The sequence below is a fragment of the Xenopus laevis genome, chromosome 1L (genome assembly GCF_017654675.1).
Source record: "Xenopus laevis strain J_2021 chromosome 1L, Xenopus_laevis_v10.1, whole genome shotgun sequence".
In the NCBI taxonomy this organism is placed as follows: Eukaryota; Metazoa; Chordata; class Amphibia; order Anura; family Pipidae; genus Xenopus; species Xenopus laevis.
This window is the reverse complement of record NC_054371.1, coordinates 53062995-53089285: the sequence shown is the minus strand read 5'-3', so window position 1 is coordinate 53089285 and position 26291 is coordinate 53062995. Positions and strand designations below refer to the sequence as shown.

The following is a 26291-nucleotide window of genomic DNA, read 5'->3' as shown; positions in this document are numbered from 1 at the left end:
AAGTAAAGGAGATTTGTCGCTGGGGCGACTAATCTCTCTTAATCTGCCCGTGTGGCCAGAGCCTAACGTGTAATGTTTTGATTAAAAAAAAGGAAAACGTCTTTAAAGGGTTAAAAAAAAGATTTAAATTCCGTTCACTGCGCTTCATAAACGAGAAATGAAAAGATAACCGACCTCATTTCCATGAAGTGCTAGAGTCTTTCCCCTTAGTGCTCAATTAGTAAGAATTTGCATCATTCTTTGCCTCACACTTACTATTTTTTATCTGGAGACAAATGTATTGTACATTGTGCTGCAGACTTGTGGCCAGTGAAAGGTACATGGCTCCTTTGTGCCCACCAGCACTCCCTAACTTGCACCTGTGTTGCTTGGGGTTGGAAAACATCAGGCAATTTCAAGATGCTTAGAGTTCCAATTGATAAACAAGCACCATAAATTGTTATTAACTGGAAAGGGACACAGTAAATAGTCACTATGAAAGGGGTCAGTAAAGAAAGTAGTAAAGACGTGAAGATAATTTGATACTTAAAAATCAGTTTCAATAACCCCATAGGCTTCCTAACAATTTTCTGATCGAAGGATAATCCTTTGATTGATGGATTAAAATCCTTCGAATTGTTCGATCCGAAGGATTTAATCGCTCGATCGAACGATTATTCCTTCGATCGTTCGATCGAACGAATTGCGCAAAATCCTTCGACTTCGATATTCAAAGTTGAAGGATTTTAATTTGGCAGTCGAATATCGAGGGTTAATTAACCCTCGATATTCGACCCTTGATACATTTGCCCCTAACTGAGCATTCTCATTCAGTTTAAACTAATTAACCCATTGCACTTTTGTTTCATCTGTGAAACTGTACTTACCTGAATTTCATTATTTCTACTTACCCGAACATTCTGTTTTACTAAATATTCCTTTATGGAAATCTTTTGGTTTCACTGAACATTACATTGACCTGAATATTCAGTACCACCAAATAGTCCTTTGAATGAAACATTACAATTCAGTAAATGGAATGTTTAGCGCAGTGGCTTGTTCAGTGAATCAGAATGGAAGGTAAATGCTATTTTCAGTGAAGCAGACATTTGGTGAAATCGAATGTTCAGGAAAAGGAAAACATAATGTATAAGATTTGTAGTGTACAGTTAATTGGAATATTAAGTGGTCTGGATTGTTGGTAAACAAATGAGTGAAATTGGGTTTTTGGGAAATGGAATAAATTCTTATTGATACCTCCCAAATGTCCCGTTTTAGAGGGACAGTCCCTCTTTTGACAGCTCAACCCACAGTCCCTTGTTTGTACTGTAAAGTCCCGTTTTTCTCTGCACTGAACAGCCAGAAAAGGAAACAATGTTTCTAACTTAATTGGCTTTTGGTAGAGAGCCCAGAACAGCCTCAGCAGAAGATAAGATACTTTTGTAACAATTTCTAGATAAACAAATACGTAATTGTAACAATATAAGGTAACAGGTCCCTTGGGAAAAGTTAGACTCACAGCTTAAAGGGCAATTCACCTTCATTAGCAAAACTGCAATAACTGATAAAAAACACAGAAATATGTTCAAACTTTTATAACCTGCCAAATTTTGTAAATTGAACATGGTAATTAGGGGGTGTGGCCACATAAATGGGCGTGATCAAAATACATTTCGGTACGCACGCCATCTTTTTCTATCCCTCTTTTTATTTCTAAAATGTTGGGAGGAAGGTCTTACTTGACCCCACCACCACCACTGGCCTACCCTGCGACCCTGGTTGTGCTTTATAACCTCCTGGGGAGCCTCAGCCATACAGGTATTACCTGCAATTGAAGCTGAATTATTATTTATCAGTGTTAATGATGGAATACCCTATGTGCTGAAGCTTCCCGGCTGGGTTTTGAAGCACAGCTGGGATCATTTCTGATCAGTATATCTGAAAGCAATAGCACAATAACGTTCAGTTACCTGAATATTCTATTTCACTAAAAATTTGGACAAACACAAAATATTTACCTGATTTTCTATTTTCCAAATATTTATTTAAGCAGAACATTTCAGAAACAATTCCTTTTTTTACCAATCATTTGATTTTCTTGCAATCTATGTTCACTATCATTCCACCATTCGATCATTCCACCTACAGTATATCTACCTGTTATTTCAATGAATATTCCATTTAAAGAACAAAGAAAGGATACACTGGAGTTACCATACCCAGTGTATTAAATCCATAACTTTCATTCCCCACCAACGGTCGTCATGATTTCATGATTTCATTTGTATGAAATTGATTTTTTCCCTGAATAATACATAAAAACATGTTTAAAAACGTTTTCCCCTGACTGGTGCTTGTTTGGAAAAAGTTGCACTGGTTCAAGGATTTTTCTAAGCACCACGCTGCCATCTTTCTAGTTAATGTATGGGACCTGTTATCCAGAATGCTCAGGACCTGGGGTTTTCTAGATAATGGATCTCTGCTAAATCTGCTAGAAATTCATATAATACATGAAATAAATCCAATAGACTGGTTTTGCCTCCAATATCTTAGTTGGGATCAAGTACAAGCTACTGTTTTATTATTACAGAGAAAAAGGAAATCCTTTTTAAATATGTGGATTAGTTGGATAAAATGGAGTCTATGGGAGATGGCCTTTCCGTAATTCTGAGCTTTCTGTCTAATGGGTTCCATACCTGTATTTCCCACGACTCACTTACCACTATCAAGACCGGCAGTATAGTATAATCGGATAATGTTATTATGAAGAATCCCAGTAACCCTTCAAACAAACCTTTGATTATTTATATACGCACTGGTATCATTTGTGTGTGCACTGCTGAAAAATCTTATTTTAGTAGTTCAGCATGATCAGAGGATTTGCATAAAGCCAATGAAGTATTAAACACTATAAATTAAATCCACATCTAATATTATTTCCATCCCTTGCAAATAAAAGCCAGAACATATATTTCTTATTAGCTACACACATTAAACTCTGTTAGCCAGTGCATATGTGATGGGTATCATTTGAGGAGCGTCCTATGTAATTTGACGGATTGCAATTTCCTGTAACATGTGCAGAAGGCAGAATTCCCTCATCTGTAGCGCACATTGTTTTACACTGATGTTCTTCTCTGTTTTGTTATCACTAACTGCACAACATGAAGAAAGGAAAAGTAGGATTGTGCCTTAGGGCTCTAACAAGTAGTGTAACTGTAGCATGGGGGACTCATGATGAATGTGAAATTTTTAAGGGAGGCCCCCAAAGTTACACCCCCTAGCCTGTAGCCAGATATTTTACTTGGTAAAATTATAAATTAGATATTTATCTCTAACCTGAAGGCAAAAAAGCTTTTAAACTCCCACTATAGAAATGGTAACTGCCGGCTATCCAGTCTCAAGTGCTCATTACAGCGCCAGATACTTATTCCACATACATTCTATGTGCCAAGCTCTTTGCAGGCATTTGTCACTCATTAGGCTTAATGAGGGGGTTTTTTTTGTAGGAAACCTCCTTGAAAAAAAGGAAAGGTATGTGTCATTTTTTCCAGCACATCAGCATTAACATTCAACCTCTGCTTTGTGATTATTCAATAACTTACCAGTATTTACCAACACCCCAAAACAGAGGCAATGCATAAGGTATTTTGGAGTCGGGCTTTACATGTACACTTTGCAGCTTTTCAGTCTTAACTCCTCCTTATCTGTAAAATACCCCCACAAGCACTATACTCTGAAAATGCACTTCAGCTATTTAGAAGTATCATCCTTGTTATCCTACATGCACAATTATATACACATTTCTTTGCAGAAATCGATAAAATGAAGGAAATAACAGATTACAAGTTAGACTTCAAAGAGGGTTCTCATCAAAGTCCCTGTTAATGTAAAGAAAAGTTAAAGTTAACGTAAAGTAATATAAATTTGCTAAATACAAATCTGTAGCTCCTGCTGAGCGTTGCTTTATTTATAACTTGTAACCTGTTCAAAGCTAATTTATCACGTATACTTTATTTTTATGGTGCAGTATATTCTGCAGCACTTTACAGAGATTATATGTCATTCACATCTCCGGTGGAGCTCACAGTCTAAGGTCTGTATCATATTCACATCATGCTTTGGAATGTATAAGGAAACAAGCAAATCTAGAGAAATCACATACACACAGGGATGATATGCAAAATACTTGCAGATAGTGTCCCAAGGTGCCCAATCTGTAGTTCAACTCAGCACCCCTAACCACTTTTGCTGCCCACTTGTGCAATTTAGCTGATATATTAGTAATTGAGCCCTAGTGCTAGCCAGTGCCAAGTGCAGGTCCGCCATCAGAAATCGCAGGGCCCCATACGACAAAATTTCTTGGGCCCCCTGGGCTGCGCCCACCGCAAGCCCCACCTACAGGTCTGTCCCCCACCACACAGTAAAAAAAACAAAAAAAATATTGTTGGCTATGGTTAATAAAAAGATATTGGTGGTAAGGCCCCCCCCCATAAAAAACATTTCTGGCCAGGGCCCCCCCATTAAAAAATATTGGTGGCTAGGACCCCACATGAGAAAAAAATTGGTGGCCAAAATTGGTGGCCAGGCCCCCCACATTATAAGAAAATTGGTTAAACGTCCATGCCTTCCCGAAGTCAACAGCTCTCACAAAGATGGGGGGCCGGCTAATCAAGTAAGTGTGGCGTGGCTGGGCCCCCCTTACCCTCGGGGCCCCCTACAACTCTCCCCCCTGTCCTCCCCTGATGGCGGCCCTGGCCAAGTGTAAGGGGTCCCTTGTATGTCTGGGAGTTCTGCCTCGTGCACATTAATTGGTGCAGCAATCCTGTATCCTAGGACATGTGCTGTGTATAGGGTTTTGTCTGCATTTTGTACTTAGTGTTCAGATGATCGACCCCTCTGGCAGGGCAAAGAATTGGGTAGGAAAAGTTGCAAACGATATATGTGCATACTATTAATAGTACACTGTGGTAGTGGCCATCTCAGAATGGTTCTGTATGAGAAAAGGATGAATGGGAGCAGATGAGGCTGATAATGTTCCATGGCAGTGAGACAAACACAATGAAAGAAAGAGCCCGTTTGGCCAGAGGCTGTTTAGGACTGTCCAGATGGAAGAGGAATATATTAAAGCTGAGAAGGCACAAGGTTACATTTGAATAAAGTGAAACAGAGAACATTCCATCTGTGCATATTTTCTTTATGGAAACAGAAATGTAAGAGTAATTGGCTTTAGCCCATATGGTGCCCCAGTGCAGTAAGTAAAAACCATTATTCTGGCTACAGATTAGACAGGACCAGTTTAGGACTAGGGGCCTTTAGAAGAGGGTTATGGTTTTGCCAGTAAATGCTTTGGAAAAGGTACAAATGATTGTTATATAGAATACACTACTATTCTTGTATGTGGCGCTCACAATATGGCCCCTCAGCTGTTGCTGAACATCTTCCAGCTGTAGCTGGGGGTGGGGCCTTCATTTTGTTTTTCCTCGATTTCAGGCCCTGGCCTTCCTGCATTTGCTCTAGAATAGCTTTTTTTAAATTCTGATACTGAGTATAATGCCTTCTCCTTGGTTCCAGCTATTGTGCATTTGGCTGAGTGGCCCTGACAAGAGGTTCCTAAGTGGATCTTGTAGGATAGATCTGCACCCAACCCAGACACGAGGACCTGCAACCTGATCCGCACCCACCACCCAATATATCCCCTGCTACACTAGGCTCACGAATAGGTGACTTACCTTCCGACATGGGACCCGCGAAACCAGAAGTGATGTCACTCTGGAGCCAGAGATGGAAAATAATTGCTGCATCTCTGTTTTTGGCCATTTGTTAGTATAATCCTAATTTAATATATCACCAGGTTTTACTTTAATTATAATTCTTGTGGTCATTATTCAAACCCATCTGTATGACCTTTGCTTAGTGCCGTCCCTGTGTTCTGTGTTTAGTACTATTAATATGTGCCGTAGCAGATCAGAACATTGTCCTTAGTGGAGTTGCATGGAGACACCAGCGCTGGAGACTTACATACGATTCCCACCAGGGAGGGTGAACAAAAATATCACTATGCTTTAACCCCTACAAGTTAAATAGAAATAATGGTGACAGAATAAGGTTGTGTGAGCGTGTTCCCTTTTTAATTGCATAGGGAAAGAAATAACTCCTTCTGTGTTTTTTGTTCCTGCACTTCCTCCTGTGAACAGCACAATGGGCAAGCCTGAATCATTGTAGTTTGCCAAGTCTGTGTGATGTGTGTGCTATGGGTAATGTCTTGTGATGTGACGTGTCTCACCCTGAGGTGCAATGAGAAGAGCAAAGAGGGAGCTGTTCAATCTTGTACACAGTGGGACCAGCAATAGCTGCCTGTACCCTGAGGCACTAGCAATTATTTTCATCTTTTATTTATCAAACACCTGTATATTCCCTGCAGTTGTGGGATGGGGGAACTGAATACTGGAATCAGAAACAGGAGAGAGAGCACAATTCTTTTATCTCTTGTTTATAATCAAACATCATCCCTCCTGCACATTTTCATATTTAATGAGCATCATGTTGAACACATTATTTGCCCAGGCTGATAACTTGGTCAGTCAACCAGCAGCTGCCCCTGTATACTCTTAACTAACCCTGACCCTGAGCAATTGTATCATAAAGTGGATTTCATCTCTTCACATAGTGACAGGGGTTCATGTGCTCAGTTGTCATGCACAATGATTGTTTTGGGATACTTGCTACAGGTATATACAGTATATGCTGTAGATCACATTGTTGCCTAGGCTTCATTTTACTTGCTATGGTGCAGCCCTTCATTGTCACAACATACTAAAATGCATCATTTTCCACACCAAAATCCTGTGTGTTTGCTGATGGGCTGATCCCATTGCTGCACACACATTAAAGGGATACTGTCATGGGAAAAAATGTTTTTTTCAAAATGAATCAGTTAATAGTGTTGCTCCAGCAGAATTCTGCACTGAAATCCATTTCTCAAAGGAGCAAAGAGATTTTTTTATATTCAATTTTGAAATCTGACATGGGGCTAGACATATTGTCAATTTCCCAGCTGCCCCAAGTCATGTGACTTGTGCTCTGATAAACTTCAATCACTCTTTTACTGCTGTACTGCAAATTAAAGTGATATCGCCCCCTCCCTTTTTCCCCCCAGCAGCCAAACTATGAACAATGGGAAGGTAACCAGATAGCAGCTCCCTAACACAAGATAACATCTGCCTGGTAGATCTAAGAACAACACTCAATAGTAAAAACCCATGTCCCACTGAGACACATTCAGTTACATTGAGAAGGAAAAACAGCAGCCTGCCAGAAAGCATTTCTCTCCTAAAGTGCAGGCACAAGTCACATGACCAGGGGCAGCTGGGAAATTGACAAAATGTCTAGCCCCATGTCAGATTTCAAAATTGAATATAAAAAAATCTGTTTGCTCTTTTGAGAAATGGATTTCAGTGCAGAATTCTGCTGGAGTAGCACTATTAACTGATGTGTTTTGAATAAAACATGTTTTCCGATGACAGGATCCCTTTAAGGAAGCAGAATGCAGCATATCTGCTTCACTTTGTCTGTCATTAGCTTAACAACACTATGCCATTTGTCTGTCTGCATAGAAACGCCAAAATCTGCATGCAAAGTATATTTATGGGGCCCATGACGACTGTGTTTGGTATGCAATATCTGCTCACAGGTTCTAATCCACTAATTTCTGATCATGTTTTGATCATCTTCGAGGATTTCTTAAACGTAACTTCTGAGCAGCGACAAAGAGCGCACCCATGTGCACAGGAAGTTTATTAATTCCAATGTAAAATACAAATTATAACAAGACCAGGATCACGTAACGGGTGGGGGGTAGCTAAAGAACTAAGATATTTAATTTCAATATCATTTCAGGTTAATCACACCATGTGATGGAAATCATCCACAAACAGGGTCAGAATGGAAATATCATCCACAAACAGGGCTGGGAAAAACCTGGTGGGCCCTGCTTACCCAGACCTGCTTCACTGCTGAAAACTGTGGGCACTCACCGTGCTCCCCCTGATCCAAAATGACAGAAAAGAGAAAAGGAATGTGAGTCAGGGGAGAGGGTTGCGGCCTCTGGATGAGCTCAATATTGGGATGGGGCCCCCTAAGTGGGTGTGGGACCCCTGAGGTGGTAGCCCTGGTGAGCTCCAGACCGCCCAATCCAACCCACATAAAATACATTTTCATATTGGATAAAGGTCTGAATCAGTGTAAATATTAAATAATGTATTCTTTGAGATTACCAATGTATGTGATAAAATATGCAAGCTCTGCACCTTGGGGAGATATATGGACATTAGTGATGCGATTCAGGGTCAGGGCACATGCTCAGATTTTTAGTCGCCCGGCAAGAAATCTCCTCTACTTCCGGGCGACTAATCTCCCCGAACTGACTTCCGCCGGTTAGAATATAAATCGCCCGAAGGATGGCACTCGGAACACTTTGTTTTCCAAAGTTGCCCCACGATGAAACTACGGGCGACTTCAGAAAACGATACCCTAATCTGAGCGAGTGCCCTGACCCTAAAATGTGAGTGTTCCCCCCCACTATAGTTGGTATCACACCCAATACTTTTAAATAACTTCATTGTAAGACGTGTTCAGTTTATTTGTTCCTGAGGAAGGGCAAACGTATATGTAATGGAGAAAACAACAACCACAGAAATCACAGTTTTTAAGACTAATTTTATTTTTGATGAAAAAAAATGAATTCAGTTTTTATAAATGTACTGCTATGCAACAAATCCTTGTTACAAAACATTCATCTAGAATCCTCTGAAAAACATCAAAAAGATCATAAAAAAACATGACAATTTTGAACAGCGCCAACAGTCTTGCGTTTGTGAGTGAAATTCTGTAGCTAACGGCGGCTGCCATTGTATTCATATATGAAGCGCTTTTATACAGGGCCGCACCTCCCAGGCAGCTCATTCGCTAGGAGGCCAATGGCAGCTTCATTTACACATCAGCTTCATAGTCAAGTCGGCTAGTATGGACAGACGGACAGAACACGTACAGATACAGACACAGTACTGATACATAGACACATGATGGAATGTTGTCAAAGATCCTTTATTTAAGGAAAACAAGCCATTTCTATTACTTCTTATAAAATCATAAAAAAAATCACTTTGTGCAAATGTTTTATGGTTATTTTAGCCATTTGAACCCTGGCACCTACTAGTCACAGGGAATAAAGGGGAAGTACTCCTTCCTAGCAATACTCCTGTCAGAAATATGCAGCAGCCAGTATCAAATACAATCTACTTGTTTGCCATGAGAATGCTGGGAATTGTGCCGGAGGGTCTGAATTAGGGACATCTCTGCTCTGTGCCGAAATGATTTGAGTACAGAGACTGATCAGGGGGAAAATACATTTCTACATAAAGTAATAATTCCCTATAGGTAATTAACTCTAGTATGACCTGGAACTGTGACGCCATGCACACAAGTCTGTCAGTTACCCAATGGGAAAAACGGTGCCATCTGATTGGTGAATCTGGGAGCTGGCGTTTAATCTATTCCCACATTATGGTATTCATGACTTTAGCTGCAGCCGTTCAGATTCAGACTACAACTGCCAGCAACCTTGACTGCCTTCTGCTCTATATATATATATATATATATATATATATATATATATATATATATATATATATATATACATATATATACATATATATACAGTATAATATATATATATATATGGAATATATTTTAGATCAACAAAGTAATATATACCATATGCTATTGGTGGAGGGTTTTCTTTCTTCAGTGGGGAGAGCATATAACAACAGTTATCCAGAAACATAGCTAGAAAGCTCCGAATTACGGAAAGGCCATCTTCTAATCGCTCCATTTTAATTACATAATTCAAACTTTTAGAAATGATTTCCTATTTCTCTGTGATAATAAAACAGTAGCTTGTACTTAATAAAATAGAATTAATCCTTATTGGAAGCAAAACCAGCCTGTTGGGTTTATTTAATGTTTGTGATTTTTTTTTTTTAGTATCTGGGAAACCCCCAGGTCCCAAGTATTTTGGATAACAGGTCCCACACCTGTATATAATTTGGTGGAGGATACTGGGATTTGGCAAGCCTATGTCACATCTCTATATACATTTTCCATCTACATTTGTTTCCTCAACATCAGTACTCCTATAAGTTGTATATCAGCATGAATCCCACTTGCTTCAGCAAATATTGAGAACGTTCTAAAGATCAGCAGTTCTATGTCCCAGAATCCCGATTAACATTCCATTTTAAAAGCCAAATTAGCGCTCAGTCATCCCTCACCAAAACAAGCTGAATGATTGCAGCGAATTAGAAGAAACAAGGAACACACTTTCTAAACAGCAACAAACAAAATACTTTCTGGGTGGTCTCACTGTGTGTTTGAACAAGTGGGTGTCCTGTCACCTCACCTTTAAAAGTGCAAATTTCATTTAAATATATGTAATTATGTGTTCTCTAAACACAAATACACCTCCTTGTATATCTCGAGAAGGTTAATAACGGCCGTAGAATGATCTGCAGCCCCAATGCTCTTGTATTTGTGGCTGCCTTCAAGTCAGTCTATTGGACATTTCTATTCAATGGTCCTGTGCAAAACCTCGGCCCTGGTGTGGAATCAATGGATAAATCATGTTGTGTTACCTAGAACCAAACCATTTCAGCAGTGTACATTAGCCAGGCCATGAACTAGCATAATCATGTGATCAAGGACTGCTGTAAGCACTATCCCTAGTTATACACATAGGCTGTAGGCTAACTGAAGAAAGCTTTGATATACAGTCAAAAAGAACCATAATTATAGTCAATGTGCTCTCTTGAGCAACCTTGCAATTTACTAGTGGTAGCATATATCTGTATGCACAGTCTGCTGTATGGTAATCCTCCTCCCCAGCTTCTGCCACAAACAAACTGGGTGAGCTGAGATGAGATTGCCTGTGGGTGCATAATGGGACCCCACAAACTTCTATTGTAGGGGTTGCAGCTCGTTTAAGTTATGTCACGATTTACTTTTTTCCCTTGATTTTCATATTAGCCATTTTACACTGCCAACATCATGTGTGGCCCCTGCTGTTCAGCCCTAGAAAGGGTGGAGCATAATTGTAACAGCTTAGCGGGAAGCATGGCTTGACACTCAATGTGAGAAGAAAGGGGTGTGGCTTAACATAACTGGGTGTGGTCAGATGAAAATCAGTCATTAGTTGAAAACTACAGGCCGCAGGAACAACCCTTTACGTTTGCTCATATACTTTAAATCAATGTAACATTTTGTCCTTGCACCAAGGACATGGCCACTTTGGGGAGACTTATGTAAATATAATTACGGTTAGGTCCTCTAATAAAGCTAATGTTTGCTAGCAGCAGTCCAATACAAAGCACAAATAAAAAAAGAAGTGGAAGGCTGTGCTCCTCTGAATTGTTTGTAAGACAAGGGCCACATAGGTGACTAGTTTGCCCAGTGTCTCCCTATCTCATGTAGCTGCTTTGGGGGATATGGACAGGCAGGAGAGGGAAGCCCCTGAGATGTAATTGCTGATGTTGGAAAGGCTTATGTAGATCGGCTGTACCCCAGTAAGTATTGTAGTGCAGTGAGGTTGGGAGCTGGTGATTACAAATCTGGCTGCAGAGCATTTACAGTAAATGTCACATTGCTGTGAAGTCTCTCGTTTGGCCCTGGCCTTGGAGACCTTTTATACAATCTAATGGCTCAATTAAAGGAGGTCATATGGAAAGCACATTAGTCACTGTTAATGCTATTCACACCCCAAAGCAAATACAAGCAAAACTAGCTAGAACATAGACTTAAGTGCCAGCAGAATAGCATATGCAATTTAGTATTACAGAGTAGGCAATGCTGCCAGTTTTCACTTGTTATAGCTTATCCCAGCCCCACAAACATAATAGTCATTGTCTACCAATAATATCATGGAAAGCATTTTCATCAGCAGAGAACTCGTCTAAAAGTGGAACCATTCACGATGATAACATTTGCAATAACACAGTATATACCTTACACACACAACAATGCATAAAGTACAGGTAGATAGGCCCTAACAGTCTGATACTAATGGTTCTGCTTCTAAGATATTGCTTTAATTCCCAAAGAACTGGGATCATTTACAGTCTCCTCCTTATTGCTGTGTACACGGTGTATTCCTACAGAGACAGTACAAGTTTATTGTGTTAGAGGGAAATTATAGCTAGACAATGTCCTACATGAAACAGTCATTTGCATTCCTTAATCTACAGATACACTGTTTGGATTCAAAACCTTTTTCCATTAATGTTGCAGTAAAAAAACATTCGAGAACCTCCCAACAGCACTGAACGCAAAATAAAGGCAGTTAAGGCCACCTCTCAAATACAAGTATGGGTTCCATTATTGTCCAGAAAGTTCTGCATTACGGAAAGTCTCCCATATACTCCATTTTATATAATCCAGTAATAGTCTGGGTTTTTTTTAACAATTATTTCCCTTTTCTCTGTAATAATAAAACAGTAGCTTGTACTTGATCCAAACTAAGATATAATTAATGCTTATTGGAAGCAAAACCAACCTATTGGGTTTATTTAATGTTTAAATGGTTTTCTAGTAGTCTTAAGGCATGAAGATCCAAATTACAGAAAGATCGGTTATCTGGAAAACCCCAGGTCCCGAGCATTCTGGATAACAGGTCCCATACCTGTATTTCAAAACCATATTGTAAGTTTTGATACATACGAAGCAGTGTGCTCTAGCAACAGAAGGCAGCATTTTAAATTCAAACAGGGATGTAGGTAGAGGACGCCCCTCACCATCACCCCAAACTGCTAAGCCATGCATCTGGCCAAAACAGTAGTCTCCCTTCAAAACTTGGCCGGGTTCATCCATCTATCCACAGAGAAGGCCTAAAGGTGGCCATACACACGCAGATAAAGCTGCCGATATCGGTCATTTAGACCAATTTGACAGCTAATCTGCCCGTGTCTTCCCGATCGATATCTGGCCACGATATCGATCGGGAAGGTTTGATTTTTACCCGACCGACCCGTCGGAGCCCCTTGGCGTATCGTAATTCGATTGTTCGTCCATACAGCCGAATTACCCCCAATATAGCCATGCCGTTAGTGGCATATCGGGGAAAGATCGCTCGCTTGGCAATGTTTGGCCAGCTTAAGGTTGAGAGAGAGAGAGAAAACGGAAAAGCTTTTCAAAACCTTCAACAAAATGTAAAACCAAACAGGTCTAGTTTTTTCCTGATTGACATATACCATTATAACCAAAGCAACTTTATCTACAGTGTCCCTTTAAGTCATGCCCTTGAATGGAGCGTAGCATGAACACCTTTTTACCCCGGCAGATGGACTAAATATAACAAATGGAAGTGTTTTGGCATAACATACTTTCAGGACTGGAGTAAAAGACATGATGGGGTCCCCAAGCAATGCAGGAAGAATGGAGACCCCAATATAAAATAATCAGGAATATCCAACTTGTGAAGCTCTGGCTGTTCCTGAACTACTACTCTAGTTTCACTGACACTTGGAGGGCCACAGGCTGGACACTCCTTATCTAAATACTGACATACTGTTGTGATATGACATTTTTTTTTTGCAACATATTTTCCCACTCATGGAACTAGAGCCCAGGGCAATGCCCCACTATCAGCATCATAAACTGACCATATCCACTGATATGTCCCCCCAGGAACCTAAGAGTCTCTGGCATCCAAGTGTTCTACAGAACAATCCAGCTTCTCTCCTTGTGGCTTTTCATAAATTAATAAAGGGTTACATTTATAATTCCATGGTTTTCTCTATAGCGACAGGGATTGCAAAAAAATGTACAACACAAATGTCAAGAAATAAATTATTATTATCTAAAGCCTCGTAAACAACAGTTTATTTGTTATTCGGGGAAAAAAAAAACAAGTATAAAAAAATATGATAAACTTAACAGTACAAGGCACAAATACATTGACAAATAAATTCCATGGAGATATGAAATCAGCAGATGGAGCAGTCTTGTTCAGATCGTTTGTAGTTAAATAGGGCTACAAGATGCTGAATGGTTCTTCAGTGCAGTTAGATTTGCTCCGGGAAAGGACCGACAGCTACGGTCAAGCGGCTGCGTGTCTTGTGCTCATTCGTTAACTCTGTAGCAAAATAAGTGTTAAATATTCTCCACAAAGCTGCCCGGGAATAGGCCGGTTTTGCCATTCCGTTGGAGTGTGCCTTTAAACCAACCATCTTCCCGCTTCTTGTGCACAAATACAATGTCGCCTTCCTTCAGCTCTAGTTCCGCCTCACTCTGGGGTGGGTAGGAGACTACCACTCTGTATCTGCAGAAGAGACGCACTTTAGTCACACTTTATAGGCACAGAGCACAATTCAATATGGCTCAGCTTTGTCTGACAATATTTGTATCATGGAAATAAGCCCTATAACCAAAAAAGGCTAATTAAAAGGAAAACTATACCCCCCAAACAATGTAGGTCTCTATAAAATATATTGCATAAACCCTGCTTCATGTAAACAAACCATTTTTCATACAACATACTTTTTTAGTAGTATGTGTCACTGGGTAATCATGAATAGAAAATTACCATTTTAAAAAATAAGGGCCCCGCCCCCTGGGATCGTATGATTCACGGTGCACACAAACAAACTATACATGTTAATGAGCCAATTAACAGACAGAGTTACTTCTTTTGCTTCCTCACTTCTTCCTGTTACAGTTAGAGTTGTAGTATTTCTGGTCAGGTGATCTCTGAGGCAGCACAGAGACCATCACAAAATGTTGGTGAAGTAAAATATTTACTTCAGTATATATATTTACCAGTTTGATAAAATTCTTTAATATGTCACTTAATATGATATAAACTATCTGTTGCTTAAGTATTCATTTTGGGGGTATAGTTTTCCTTTAAGAACAGAACAGAAAGTGCATTCCTCAGCACAGCACTCTGCTTTAAAATATGGCAGAATGAAGGGACATTACTATTACTAGACTCAGAGCTATTTAGGGTTAGAAATCAGTGTTAATAGCCCGTAATTCAAGGACAAGCCACCAATAATATTCCAACTGTCAAAGACCTACAATCTCATAATCCCCCCCCCAGCTCTGCCAGGGGATGCTGGGATGACAAATGTTTACTAACCTTAAATGATTTTAGAAGGGGGCTCTGTTTTACCCTTTGCAGTGTTGGAAAAACTGGCCCCAAAGGCCCGTGCTGCCATTAAAGGAACAGTAACACCAAAAAATGAAAGTGTTTTAAAGGAATGACAATATAATGTACTGTTGCCCTGCACTGGTAAAACTGTTTGAAATACAACTATAGTTTATATAAACAGGCTGCTGTGTAGCCACTGGGGCAGCCATTCAAGCACAGGAGACACAGTAGATAACAGATAAGTTTTGAAGAATCCCATTGTATACTACAGAGCTTATCCACCTCCTCTCCAACCCCTCTTTTGCCACACACATCCCTACAAACCTTAGCATGCGGGCATTGGGCACCAGGGACCACCATGATTTCTCCTTATCCCATATTATTTAACTGGAAAAAGTTGCATTAACTTTAGGTACTAGTAGTAATTATGAATCAATTGTATCTCTACAGCAGGACAGCATTAATCCTAGATACAAACGTACATCAAACAGTGGCATAACTCCATGCCCAGCCGCTTGCCTAGCATTGAGCGGTGACTCCAGGGAGGGAGAATGCAGGGAGCCATCAGAATGGACCAGAGGGGGCAGGAGAGGGCTGCCGATGGGTGGGTAGTAGGCGGGCAAGGTTGGGGGGCAGGTAGGGATTAATTACCATGCATGGGACCCTCTGAAGACAATTTTTGCAGAGGGGCCTAGTGCACACCAAAGGATCGTTAACTGTGTAGACTGACTCCCTTACCCTTCAAGACAGTGTGTGTTTCACCTTTAAAGGGGTGGTTCACTTTTAAAGTAACTTTTAGTATGTTATAGAATGGCCAATTGTAAGCAGCCTTTCAATTGGTTGCAATTATTTTTGTTTTTTATAGTTTATAGTTATTTGCCTTTTTCTTCTGACTCTGCAACTTTCAAATGGGCGTCGCTGACCCCTTCTAAAAAGCAAATACTCTGTATGGCTACACATTAATTGTGATTGCTACTTTGTATTACTCATGTTTCTATTCAGGCCCTCTCCTATTCATATCAACTGGCAGATAGGCAGGTTAAAAAAAGTAAAAAGGTTGAACTTGATGGACTATGTTACTATGTTTACTTGTAATATTGGTGTGTAGGCGCCATCTCAGGACATTTTGCCTGGTCATGTGCTTTCAGAAAGAGCCAGCACTTTAAGATGGAACTGCTTTCTGACAGGCTGTTGTTTCTCCTACTCAATGTAACTGAAGATGCCGCAGTGGGACCTGGATTTTTCTTAGATCTACCAGGCAGCTGTTATCTTGTGTTAGGGAGCTGCTATCTGGTTACCTTCCCATTGTTCTGTTGTTAGGCTGCTGGGGGGGGGTTGATATCACAACTTGCAGTACAGCAGTAAAGAATGGCTAAAATGTATCAGAGCACAAATCACATGACTGGAGGCAGCTGGGAAATTACAATATGTCTAGCCCCATGTCAGATTTCAAAATTAAATATAATAAAATCAGTTTGCACTTTTGAGAAATGGATTTCAATGCAGAATTCTGGTGAAGCAGCACTATTAACTGATGTGTTTTTAAACACAGTATCCCTTTAACATGTTAGAGAGAAACCATCCAAGCTGTGACAGTATATTTAGTACATTTTGTTCTTTAGTCTAAAGGGAAAATATGCCCAGTGAAACGGTCACAGACACAATGCTTACACCAGTCAATCACAGTTTTGCATGGAGACTACTTAATTTTATAAATGAATATTTTAGTATCACTTTAAGAGGTTACTAAAAATAAAGTAAAATAAAGACATATATTAGACTGAGCAAAAACAGGAGAAGTGAAGTGGTCAACACAGGAGTAGATACACATTCTTTTAACGTGTGCTACAATATACTATACTACATGTACTTCCGGAACATGCACTAAATGAACAGTCGCTGTTCAAACAAACAGTAAAACAAATTTACCTTTCACAAGGCCGGGAATCATTTAGAACACTGCCCAGCGATGAGCAAGGCTGTCTTGGTGGAGGTGCAATGGGAACGTTGGTATCCAAGGAAGCTGGCTTGCGGTTATCCTGAGCCAGAGTTGAGGCAGATACTGAGTCACAATCCACAGTGCAGGAAGCAGCTCGGCCATTGCCACCAACTGGCACAATGTCTGGCCCTACAGCTCCCTCCAGCGCTGCTGCTTCTGAATTTGTCTGTTCCAGTTCTTGGGTTGGAGAGTGCGGGGGAGACGAGCGAGGCTTTCTTTTTGTAGATGCCCCTGACAGTAACTTTAGCAAGCCTTTCTTTTCCTTCTGCAAAACAAAGCAGCGTTTGGCTCAAAAAGTATATTTATGCACCTTTTCCAATTTGTATAGCTAAAATCTTCTGGGTATCATTGAGCAAGGAAAACGACATCCAGCAACCATGAAATTCCCACACGAGACTGCTGAAATGAGAAAGTTGCTGCTTACACTGGCATTTTCATAATAAAGATTAGTGGCACAATCAGCAAACCTTTCCATAAAGCCTCCATGATATTCCTTCAGTAATGGTTACACAGTGTGAGTGTTTGTATAACATGTAGATAATGTGCCATCTGTAAATAAAATAAATGCGCAGGCATCATTCTCAACAACTTACCCATGGCATTGGGTTACCGACTTATTGCAAAGCACGCTCTGAACCGTAATCTGATTTATTTAGCCAGGAAATAACTTGTGGCACCCACTTTACTAGAACCGAGCATATTTTATACTCATTTCTGGGTGCTTCTGTGGATATTTTATATTCAGGCTAAAACAGCCTATTTGAACATAAAGAACAAAAAATAGCCAATTGGTGGCACTGATCAGACGTTGGGATCAATAAGATTTTTGCAACATATCTGTCCTTTATACCACACATATGGATGGCCAGATAGAACCACTGTTTCAGCCTGCAGGCTAATTGGTTAGTTTTTTAAGTGTAAGTTTTTTTAGTTTAAGTTTTTTTTACTGTAAGTTTTTTTTTGTAAGTGTGTTGAGGCAGGTCCTGCCCAGACTATTTCTGGTGGGCCCACATCTTTGTTATATAGCTAATTAAATTAGCTTGAAGCTGATTGGCCAAACTGGTTTTTATTAGCCCACACCATTATGCCATGAAAACTGTAAGCCAAAGCTGCTGCTTGTAATACAGGTATGGGACCTGTTATCCAGAATGCTTGGTACCTGGGGGTTTTCAGAAAATGGATTTTTCCGTGATTTGTATCTTTAGAAAATCATATAAACATTAAATAAACCAAATAGACTAATTTTGTCTCCAATAAGGATCAATTATATCCTAGCTGAGATCAAGTACAAGCTACTGTTTTATTATTACACAGAAAAAGGAAATACATTTGGATTATTTAGATAAAATTGAGTATATGGGAGATGGCCTTCTCCTAATTCAGAGCTTTCTGGATAAAAGTTTTACGGATAGCGTATCCCATACCTGTACTGTCATTAGGCAGGTTTGGAAATCAAGAACAGGCAGAGATTAGACTGTAAGGGAAAAGTTTGTGCTTTAGTAACTGCTCATTAAGTTACTGCATAAAACAGCCTGGGGTAAAGAGATATTGACAGACAGAATGAGAAGTTAATGAAACTTTGATTCCTTGTACAGTAAAGGACTTTTGCACTCTCTATACAACTAGATACATGAATAGGCCTTCATAATCTGTGTCATATAAAACAGAACTTGCCTCCTGGAAGAGTCACAATATGTTTGGCTTTACCAGCAGTAACACAGAAATACCCAACTACAGAGAAATCCATTGTCACACTGCAGGTTGTTTCTATGGTCAGGCTTGATTCATTTATCAGCAGGATGGGGCTATGGCCTATAAATAGAGTCTACCCACCTTACTATCTTTATCTTGCTTATTAGCAGCAGCATTTAAAGGTGCAGAGACATTTTCAGTAAAGGAACACCCAGCAAGTCCAGAGCCAGCCTTCCAACTGGAATCTGCTTCAAATGCAGCGGTGGGAACAGAGGAAGAGGCTGCGGATGCCGCCGGCACACCTGCTCGGCTAATGTTCATTGCCGCATTGATGTAAGCAGCTGGACCTGAAAGAGGAGGTGGCATTTGCTGTGAAGTGGCAGCCAATTGTGGGAGAACAGATGCAGCTGGGATCTGAGCCTGGATGGGAGTCACAGCTGCTGTTGGACGATCCTGGCTGTGTGCAGCAGCTTTGGAGGAAAGAAAGAATAAGAAAGTCACAAAGGAAGTTTACAGTATTCACTATGTGATCATTATGGAAGGAAAGGCACAGTTGACATGTCACGGATTTCTGGGAAATCATAGAAGCAAGGACGATACGGAGCACCAGCGGGATGTATTCCAATAAAACCAATCTTTTATTAATATCGTTAAGATAAAGGAGTTTAAACCATCATCCCCTTACCATACACTTGATGAGTTTCGTGGCTACCAGGCACTTTCTCAAAAGCCATATTGGCCACTGGCTTTTTTTATTTCTAAATTACACTGTTTACACTGCAAATAATTCATTCCATCATATAACATTTTATTCCTGAACCAGCAAGTGTATTTTTTATTTAGTTGTAATATTAGTGTGTAGGCAGCTATCTCATTTCATATTGCCTGGTCATGTGTTTTCAGAAAGAGCCAGCACTTTAGGATGGAACTGCTTTCTGGCAGGCTGTTGTTTCTCCTACTCAATGTAACTGAATGTGCCGCAGTGGGACCTGGATTTTACAACTGAGTGCTGTTCTTAGTAGGGATGCACCAAATCCAGGATTCGGCCAGGTTTTGGCCTTTTTCAGCAGGATTCTGATTTGTCCAAATCCTTCTACCCGGCCAAACCGAATCCTAATTTGCATATGCAAATTAGGGGCAGGGAGGGAAATCGCATGACATTTTGTCACAAAACAAGGAAGTAAATAAGCAATTTGCATATGCATAATTGCATATGCAAATTAGGATTTGGTATTCTGCAAATCTTTTGCGACGGATTTGGGGGTTCGGCCGAATCCAAAATAGTGGATTCGGTGCATCCCTAGTTCTTAGATCTAACAGGCAGCTGTTATCTTGTGTTAGGGAGCTACTATCTGGTTACCTTCCCATTTTTCTGTTGTTAGGCTGCTGGGGGGAAAGGGAGGGGGTGTTATCACTCCAACTTGCATCACAGCAGTAAAGAGTGACTTAAGTTTATCAGAGCACAAGTCACATGACTGGGGCAGCTAGGAAACTGACAATATGTCTAGCCCCATGTCAGATTTCAAAATTAAATATAAAAGAAAATCTGTTTGCTCTTTTGAGAAATGGATTTCAGTGCAGAATTCTGCTGGAGCAGCACTATTAACTGGTGCATTTAGATTTTTTTTTCCCATGACAGTATCCCTTTAAAGGAATTGTTCAGTGTAAAAATAAAAACTGGGTAAATAGATATGCTGTGCAATATAAAAAATGTTTCTAATATAGTTAGTTAGCCAAAAATGTAATGTATAAAGGCTGGAGTGATTTCATGTATAACAAGTCAGTCAGATCACTACTTCCTGCTTTTCAGCTCTCTTGGTTTACACTGACTGGTTGCCCTGGCTACCAGACAGTAACCAATCAGAGACTTGAGGGGGGCCACATGGGTCATTTCTGTTGCTTTTGAATCTGAGCTGAATGCTGAGGATCAATTACAAACTCACTGAAAAGAAATGTACCATGTGGCCCCCCTTCAAGTCGCTGACTAACTCAGAGTTATAGAGCTGAAAAGCAGGAAGTTGGATTCTGGCTGTTTTATTAGACATCCAGTCACTCCAGCCTTTATATATTACACTTTTGGCTAACTAACTATATTAGAAACATTTTTTATTTTGCACAGCCTATCTATTTACACAGTTTTTATTTTCACACTGAACTATTCCTTTAAGCTCCTGTATCTTAATGATATGAATAAAATATTGGTTTTATTGGTATAGATCCCACTGGTGCTATGTATTTTCCTAGCTTCACAGGTTTCTGATTATTGCAGAATATCGATGAGCTGCAGGAGTTGGGTAGGGAGGATTTTAAAAATGTAAATAGTTTTCACTAGTAGTTATACTGATGCAATCCAATCAATTTTCAGGAATGTGCCAATTTTCGCAGTTACTGCATTCATAGGCTGTGGCCATGTATATATGCATCCTCCCTGTGAATTGAACTTTCACTGTGCTTTAGAGACAATTATGGGGAGATCAATTGTAGATCATCTTGGAACCATAACTGAGTGACTGATAACGAAATGTTCATATGAGTCTTTAGTCTTGTCATAGTCTTGATCAATATTGGATGACACATGGGGGTTTCAGTCCAATAAATGTGAAATGCACTGCTGTACACATCACAAAAGATCACTGCTCTGATTCAAAAGCAAACATTACAGATAATGATGTTGAAAGTGTGGACAGCAGCTGGAAGGCCACAGATCGGACATTCTTGCTCTGTAAGGACAAGTTTGAATGGATGTAAAGCCTTAGAATACAGCTCACCCCAAACTGAATGTAATGCGCACTGACCCACATACCCAGAGTGGCTTCATTTTCTCAGAATGTGCTCAAAATATTCCTTTCTAACAGTTGTTTCATCTAATTGAACTGGTTTTTACAGACAAGCGGAGGAAATGCTGGTATTTGCTTTCCTTCTCATTATTAGAGCCTGTATTTAGGTGGAATTAAGAACAGCCGTGAGCCCCATAAATTTAAATGAACATATGAGAAAATAACAGTGTTTTCACAGCCTCATTTTATAGACCCACTTCGGCGGTTTTATTCTCGCCTTTAGCCGAGTAACCGTCGCAATCCTGCGTATTTGGCTGAATAGTAAAAATGTGATATTTAGCACAGCCTTTGCCTGAACTCCCAAAGAACTGAACTATTTTTTCGTCGCCATTTCATCAATTTGTACTTGCGAATTTAATAAAGAGCTCTGTAACTTACGAGCATAGGAACAGATGTATAGGATCTGGCTATAAATGGCGATTTCTTACAGGCAGCGCTCCCCTTCCAGCAGTAAAACCAAGCTGACAATTTCACTTTTGAGCGAGGCATTTTCTGCATTTGTCAGAACGTTCTTCCGTGAGCCATAAAGCGGCTTCTTGGTTTGTAGAGTGGAAATAAACAAGATGTCACCAGGCACCCAATGAAAGCAGCTCATATTATTTCAGCTTGCTGCTTTGAATCTGAATTGAGCTCTGGCTTTGAAAGAACTTCCCTTAACCCATACAGTGCCCACAGAGTGCTATATAGGAATGATGTCACTTTGTAAAAAAGTTATTGGTCCAATTTATAACTAATAAATGTGCGTTGCTAAGTAACACGTCAATAATTGCTCTTTGTGGTGCTTCCAAGCCCAGCCGGCAGTAGGGTTTCTAGTGCTGCCAAAGAGTTCTAGGGCTTCATCACCAGGAAAACTATTAGCTAACAGAGAAAATATGAAGACAGTACATTGAAGGCATATCACAGTGAATTCTAACTATAGCCGGGCTTTGTCATGTTGTTTGTGATGCGTGAGCTTTGCTCTGCAACTACTACCCACAATATCTAATATCACTGAATTGACAGTTTGATATGCAATATGCATTACCATCCTTATTACCTGTCCGGACAGCATTGCGGGCTTGGTTAACGGTCATTTGGCCGCTCATGTGCAGCAGAACCTTGGCCTGCGGGCTAGTCTGGATATGAGAGCCTGGAATGCCAGCCGGTGAGACCCCATTTGTCTTGGCAAACTCCACTCCACTCGCTGGCAGTTTCTGACATGGAGCTCCCGGAATTGTTGGTGTTACCAAGTTCACCACGTTGCTGGTACTAGCTGTGGCCATGGCAACTTTTGCCGGTGTTGCAGTTGTTAATGCCCTTTAAAATAAACATAGGTAATGTAAAAAGTTAAAGGGGTTGTTCACCCTTAGAATTATTATTATGATGTATTGAGTGATATTCTGAGACAATTTGCAATTGGTTTTCATTTTTTAAATATTCCATTGCCAAATAGAGATTAAATGGCCGATGATCAGATATCAACCCAGTGGTTCTACAGAGTAGCAGGTAGAGAAACAGATTTTGTGTTCTGTCAGCTGCTCAGAGTCTCTTATGTGACACCCACAGACTGGTGAGGGCAGCACCTGTAACTCCTAGAAAGGCCCATTACAAGCATACCATTTCCCAGATATTTCATTCTATGTTTGCTTTTGTACATAGACATAAATAATGGCAGTTAGGTAAATTTTTGATGCAAAAAGAGAGTTTTCATATAAGAAAATATTTAAAAGTATTACAGCTAGGCTAATGTCACAAATGCCAATAGCACCTGATCCCTCCACACAGACTGCAACTGATATTAATGGCAACTGCTTGATTTTAGCTTTAAACATATTTTTTGGCCCAAAATCCACCCTGTCTGACAGGCAGTTGCCATTAATAGCAATAACAGTCTGCACTTGTGTTATCGGCTGGCATTGGCATTTTCTCCTCCGGCAGCTTTATGAATGCTTGGCTTTCAGTTGGTTTCCATATCCTGTAACGACACCGGCAATCTAGGCAGTAAGTTGAGGCTTTTTGGATCATGACACACACGCTTCTTACTTATCATGCTGGTCCCTGGGAATATAAGCATCCTGCCCCTGCACTCAGTTACTGACATTTGTCTCTGGAAAGGAGGTGGATGTTGGAAAGCAGCAATCACTGTGCGTGTATAAAAATGAGAACCTCTGGACGGCCTAATGCCAAGTAATTAAGAGCCCTTGCTCATAATATTACACTACATATAAAAGATAATAAACATTTATATTAGGTTTGGCTTAATTCAAAGCAGGAGTTGGGGAAGGGGGGCTTCGAGTGATGCAGGAAAGCTCAGGCCCACAATATAAGACAAAAAACTCTATGCCATTTTGTATTTCAATAACAGCTGGAGGGCTGCAGGCGGGGCATCCCTGATATAACTCCAAACCCTACTAAACAATTACTTACAGTGTAAGGTAGGAAAAGCCTCTAATTGTGCTACAGACTATCCTCGTGAAGATTAAGGTGGCCATACATGGGCCAATAAAAGGCAGCTAATTGGACCGTGTGTACGGCCCTCCAGCAGGCTTTCCTGGTCGATATCTGTCCGAGAATAGGCAAGATGTAGATCTGGCAGGGGTAAAAATCCCATGGGATCGTGGACTGAATCTGTTCATTGAAGCGGTCCCGTGATCTGACTGCCGATATGATCCAATCGTTGGGCCCTAGGGCACGATATCTCCCACCTCAAGAAACCGCCAAACGAGCGGATCTCTGTATGTATGGCCACCTTTAGGCAATATTGCCATGTGACTGCTTCAGATAACGTGGGTTAAAAGCTATTCATTTGAGTAAAAACTCACCTAGTAACTGGTGCAACATAGTTTCCAGGGAACACGCCAATCTTGCTGGTGTGCATGGAAGTTCCTTTAAACCAGCCATCCTGACAGCGCTCAAATACCAAGAACATTTCACCTTTCCTCAGTTCCAGCTCATCCTCCTTACGTGGGATATAGGGATAGATGGCGACGAACCTGAAAAGAGACAGATTCACTATTTACTGTTCTGCATGGTACGACTACTGAAAACTGTGGATTGTTTGGTGCATAAAGCACTGGAAAGAAGGCAGACACTGTAATGATCGGAGATATAAACACAAGACTATCTGGATAAAATGTCCTCCTCATTGGGAGATCTGTCATATTGTCTACATTCAGTATACAGCTGAGGCCTACACAAATGTGCTCCAGGTGGGATTTAGATAGATCTCTGCAGGAAACTGGTGACTTATCAATCACATCATACACTACTTCCAGGCCCTGACAGTCATAATATTATATGTACTTGGGCCTGGACCTCAATAGCACTGATTCAGGAAATACTTATTCTGTAAGGACATCATGGCAAGCACCTGGAATCTTTAGCCATGGAAAATATTGCCTACAAACCAAAGTTTGCCTTTAATCACTAACCATGTCGTCTGAAAATACCAGACACAATATGTCTAGCTTCTTAAACGAAACCATTTTCAATAGTAAGCGTTTGTACTGTACAAGTCCAAGTGTTTCCATTCAAATGCAAACTTTGAAGTCTGCCCGCAATATATAATGATAAACACATGGAGCAGGAATGCTCTCACCCAATCAGCGTAATCCACTTTCCTTGGGTTATCTTTATGAAATGGAGGGGTCTCCTCAACAGCAGGACAACATTCTAGGAAGACATTTGCTTGGCTGATCAATGGTTACCTTGTGTATAATCAGGAACAGATATTCCTACTGAACATCTGGATCACAGAAATAAAACTGGATAAGGCATTAGTTAAAGGAAGAATGAAATATCCAGCAGATCTGGGGATATAAACCAGTTTATGTGCTACTATGTGACAGATAACGTTGTTCTGTTCCACATGGCAACACCGAACAGACAGATCTCTGAAATCTCAATGTTCTGTTCAAAGGCTTCACTGCCCATATCAACTGTGGCTGCATTAACACATACACAAACCCTTGTGCAAATACTATACTGCCAAACAATGTAGGTCTCTATAAAAATATATTGAATAAATCAGCTCATATGTAAAACCCTTCTTCTTGTAAATAAACCATGTTCATAATAATATACTTTTTTAGTAGTATGTGCCATTTGGGAAATCCTAAATAGAAAATTGCTATTTTAAAAAAATAAGGGCAGCTCTCTGGGATCCTAAGATTCATAGGGCACACTAACAAACAATACATTTTAGGTCACATAAGCCAATTAACAGACACAGTTCCGTCTTTTGCTTCCACACTTCTTCCTGTTACAGTTAGAGCTGCAGTATTTCTGGTCAGGTGATCTCTGAGGCAGCACACAGACCATCACGAAATGGTGGTTCAAGGCAAGAGATATAAAAGGGCAATATTTACTTAAATATATACTCCAGTTTGATAAGATTCTTTAATATGGCACTTCATTTGATATAAACTTATTTGTTGTTTAAATATTCATTTTGGGGGTAAAGTTTTCATTTAAAGCTTCTTGACTAGCATGCCAGCTATGCCACGTATTGATAGATTCCATTTGAATATACAGGTATGGAACCTGTTATCCAGAATGCCTGATTTTACAGATAATGGATCTTTCCATAAGTCTTTCCATAAGTCTT

At 40.2% G+C, this 26291-nt stretch overlaps 1 protein-coding gene across 3 annotated transcripts in view; it reads right to left on the bottom strand.

The window, feature by feature from the left end:
• Window positions 1-13863: 13863 nt before the first annotated feature.
• sh3rf1.L (SH3 domain containing ring finger 1 L homeolog) overlaps window positions 13864-26291 on the bottom strand; it is a 98998-nt gene continuing 86570 nt past the window's right edge. For all 3 annotated transcript variants that reach the window (XM_018230913.2, XM_018230906.2, XM_018230921.2), the window contains 5 exons: window positions 24508-24678; window positions 22743-23002; window positions 19011-19339; window positions 17108-17442; window positions 13864-14347 (listed from right to left, as the gene is read on the bottom strand). In XM_018230913.2, the coding sequence (XP_018086402.1) occupies window positions 14179-14347; window positions 17108-17442; window positions 19011-19339; window positions 22743-23002; window positions 24508-24678 (1264 nt within the window). In that variant the 3' untranslated portion in view covers window positions 13864-14178. The remainder of the gene's footprint in view (window positions 14348-17107; window positions 17443-19010; window positions 19340-22742; window positions 23003-24507; window positions 24679-26291) is intronic.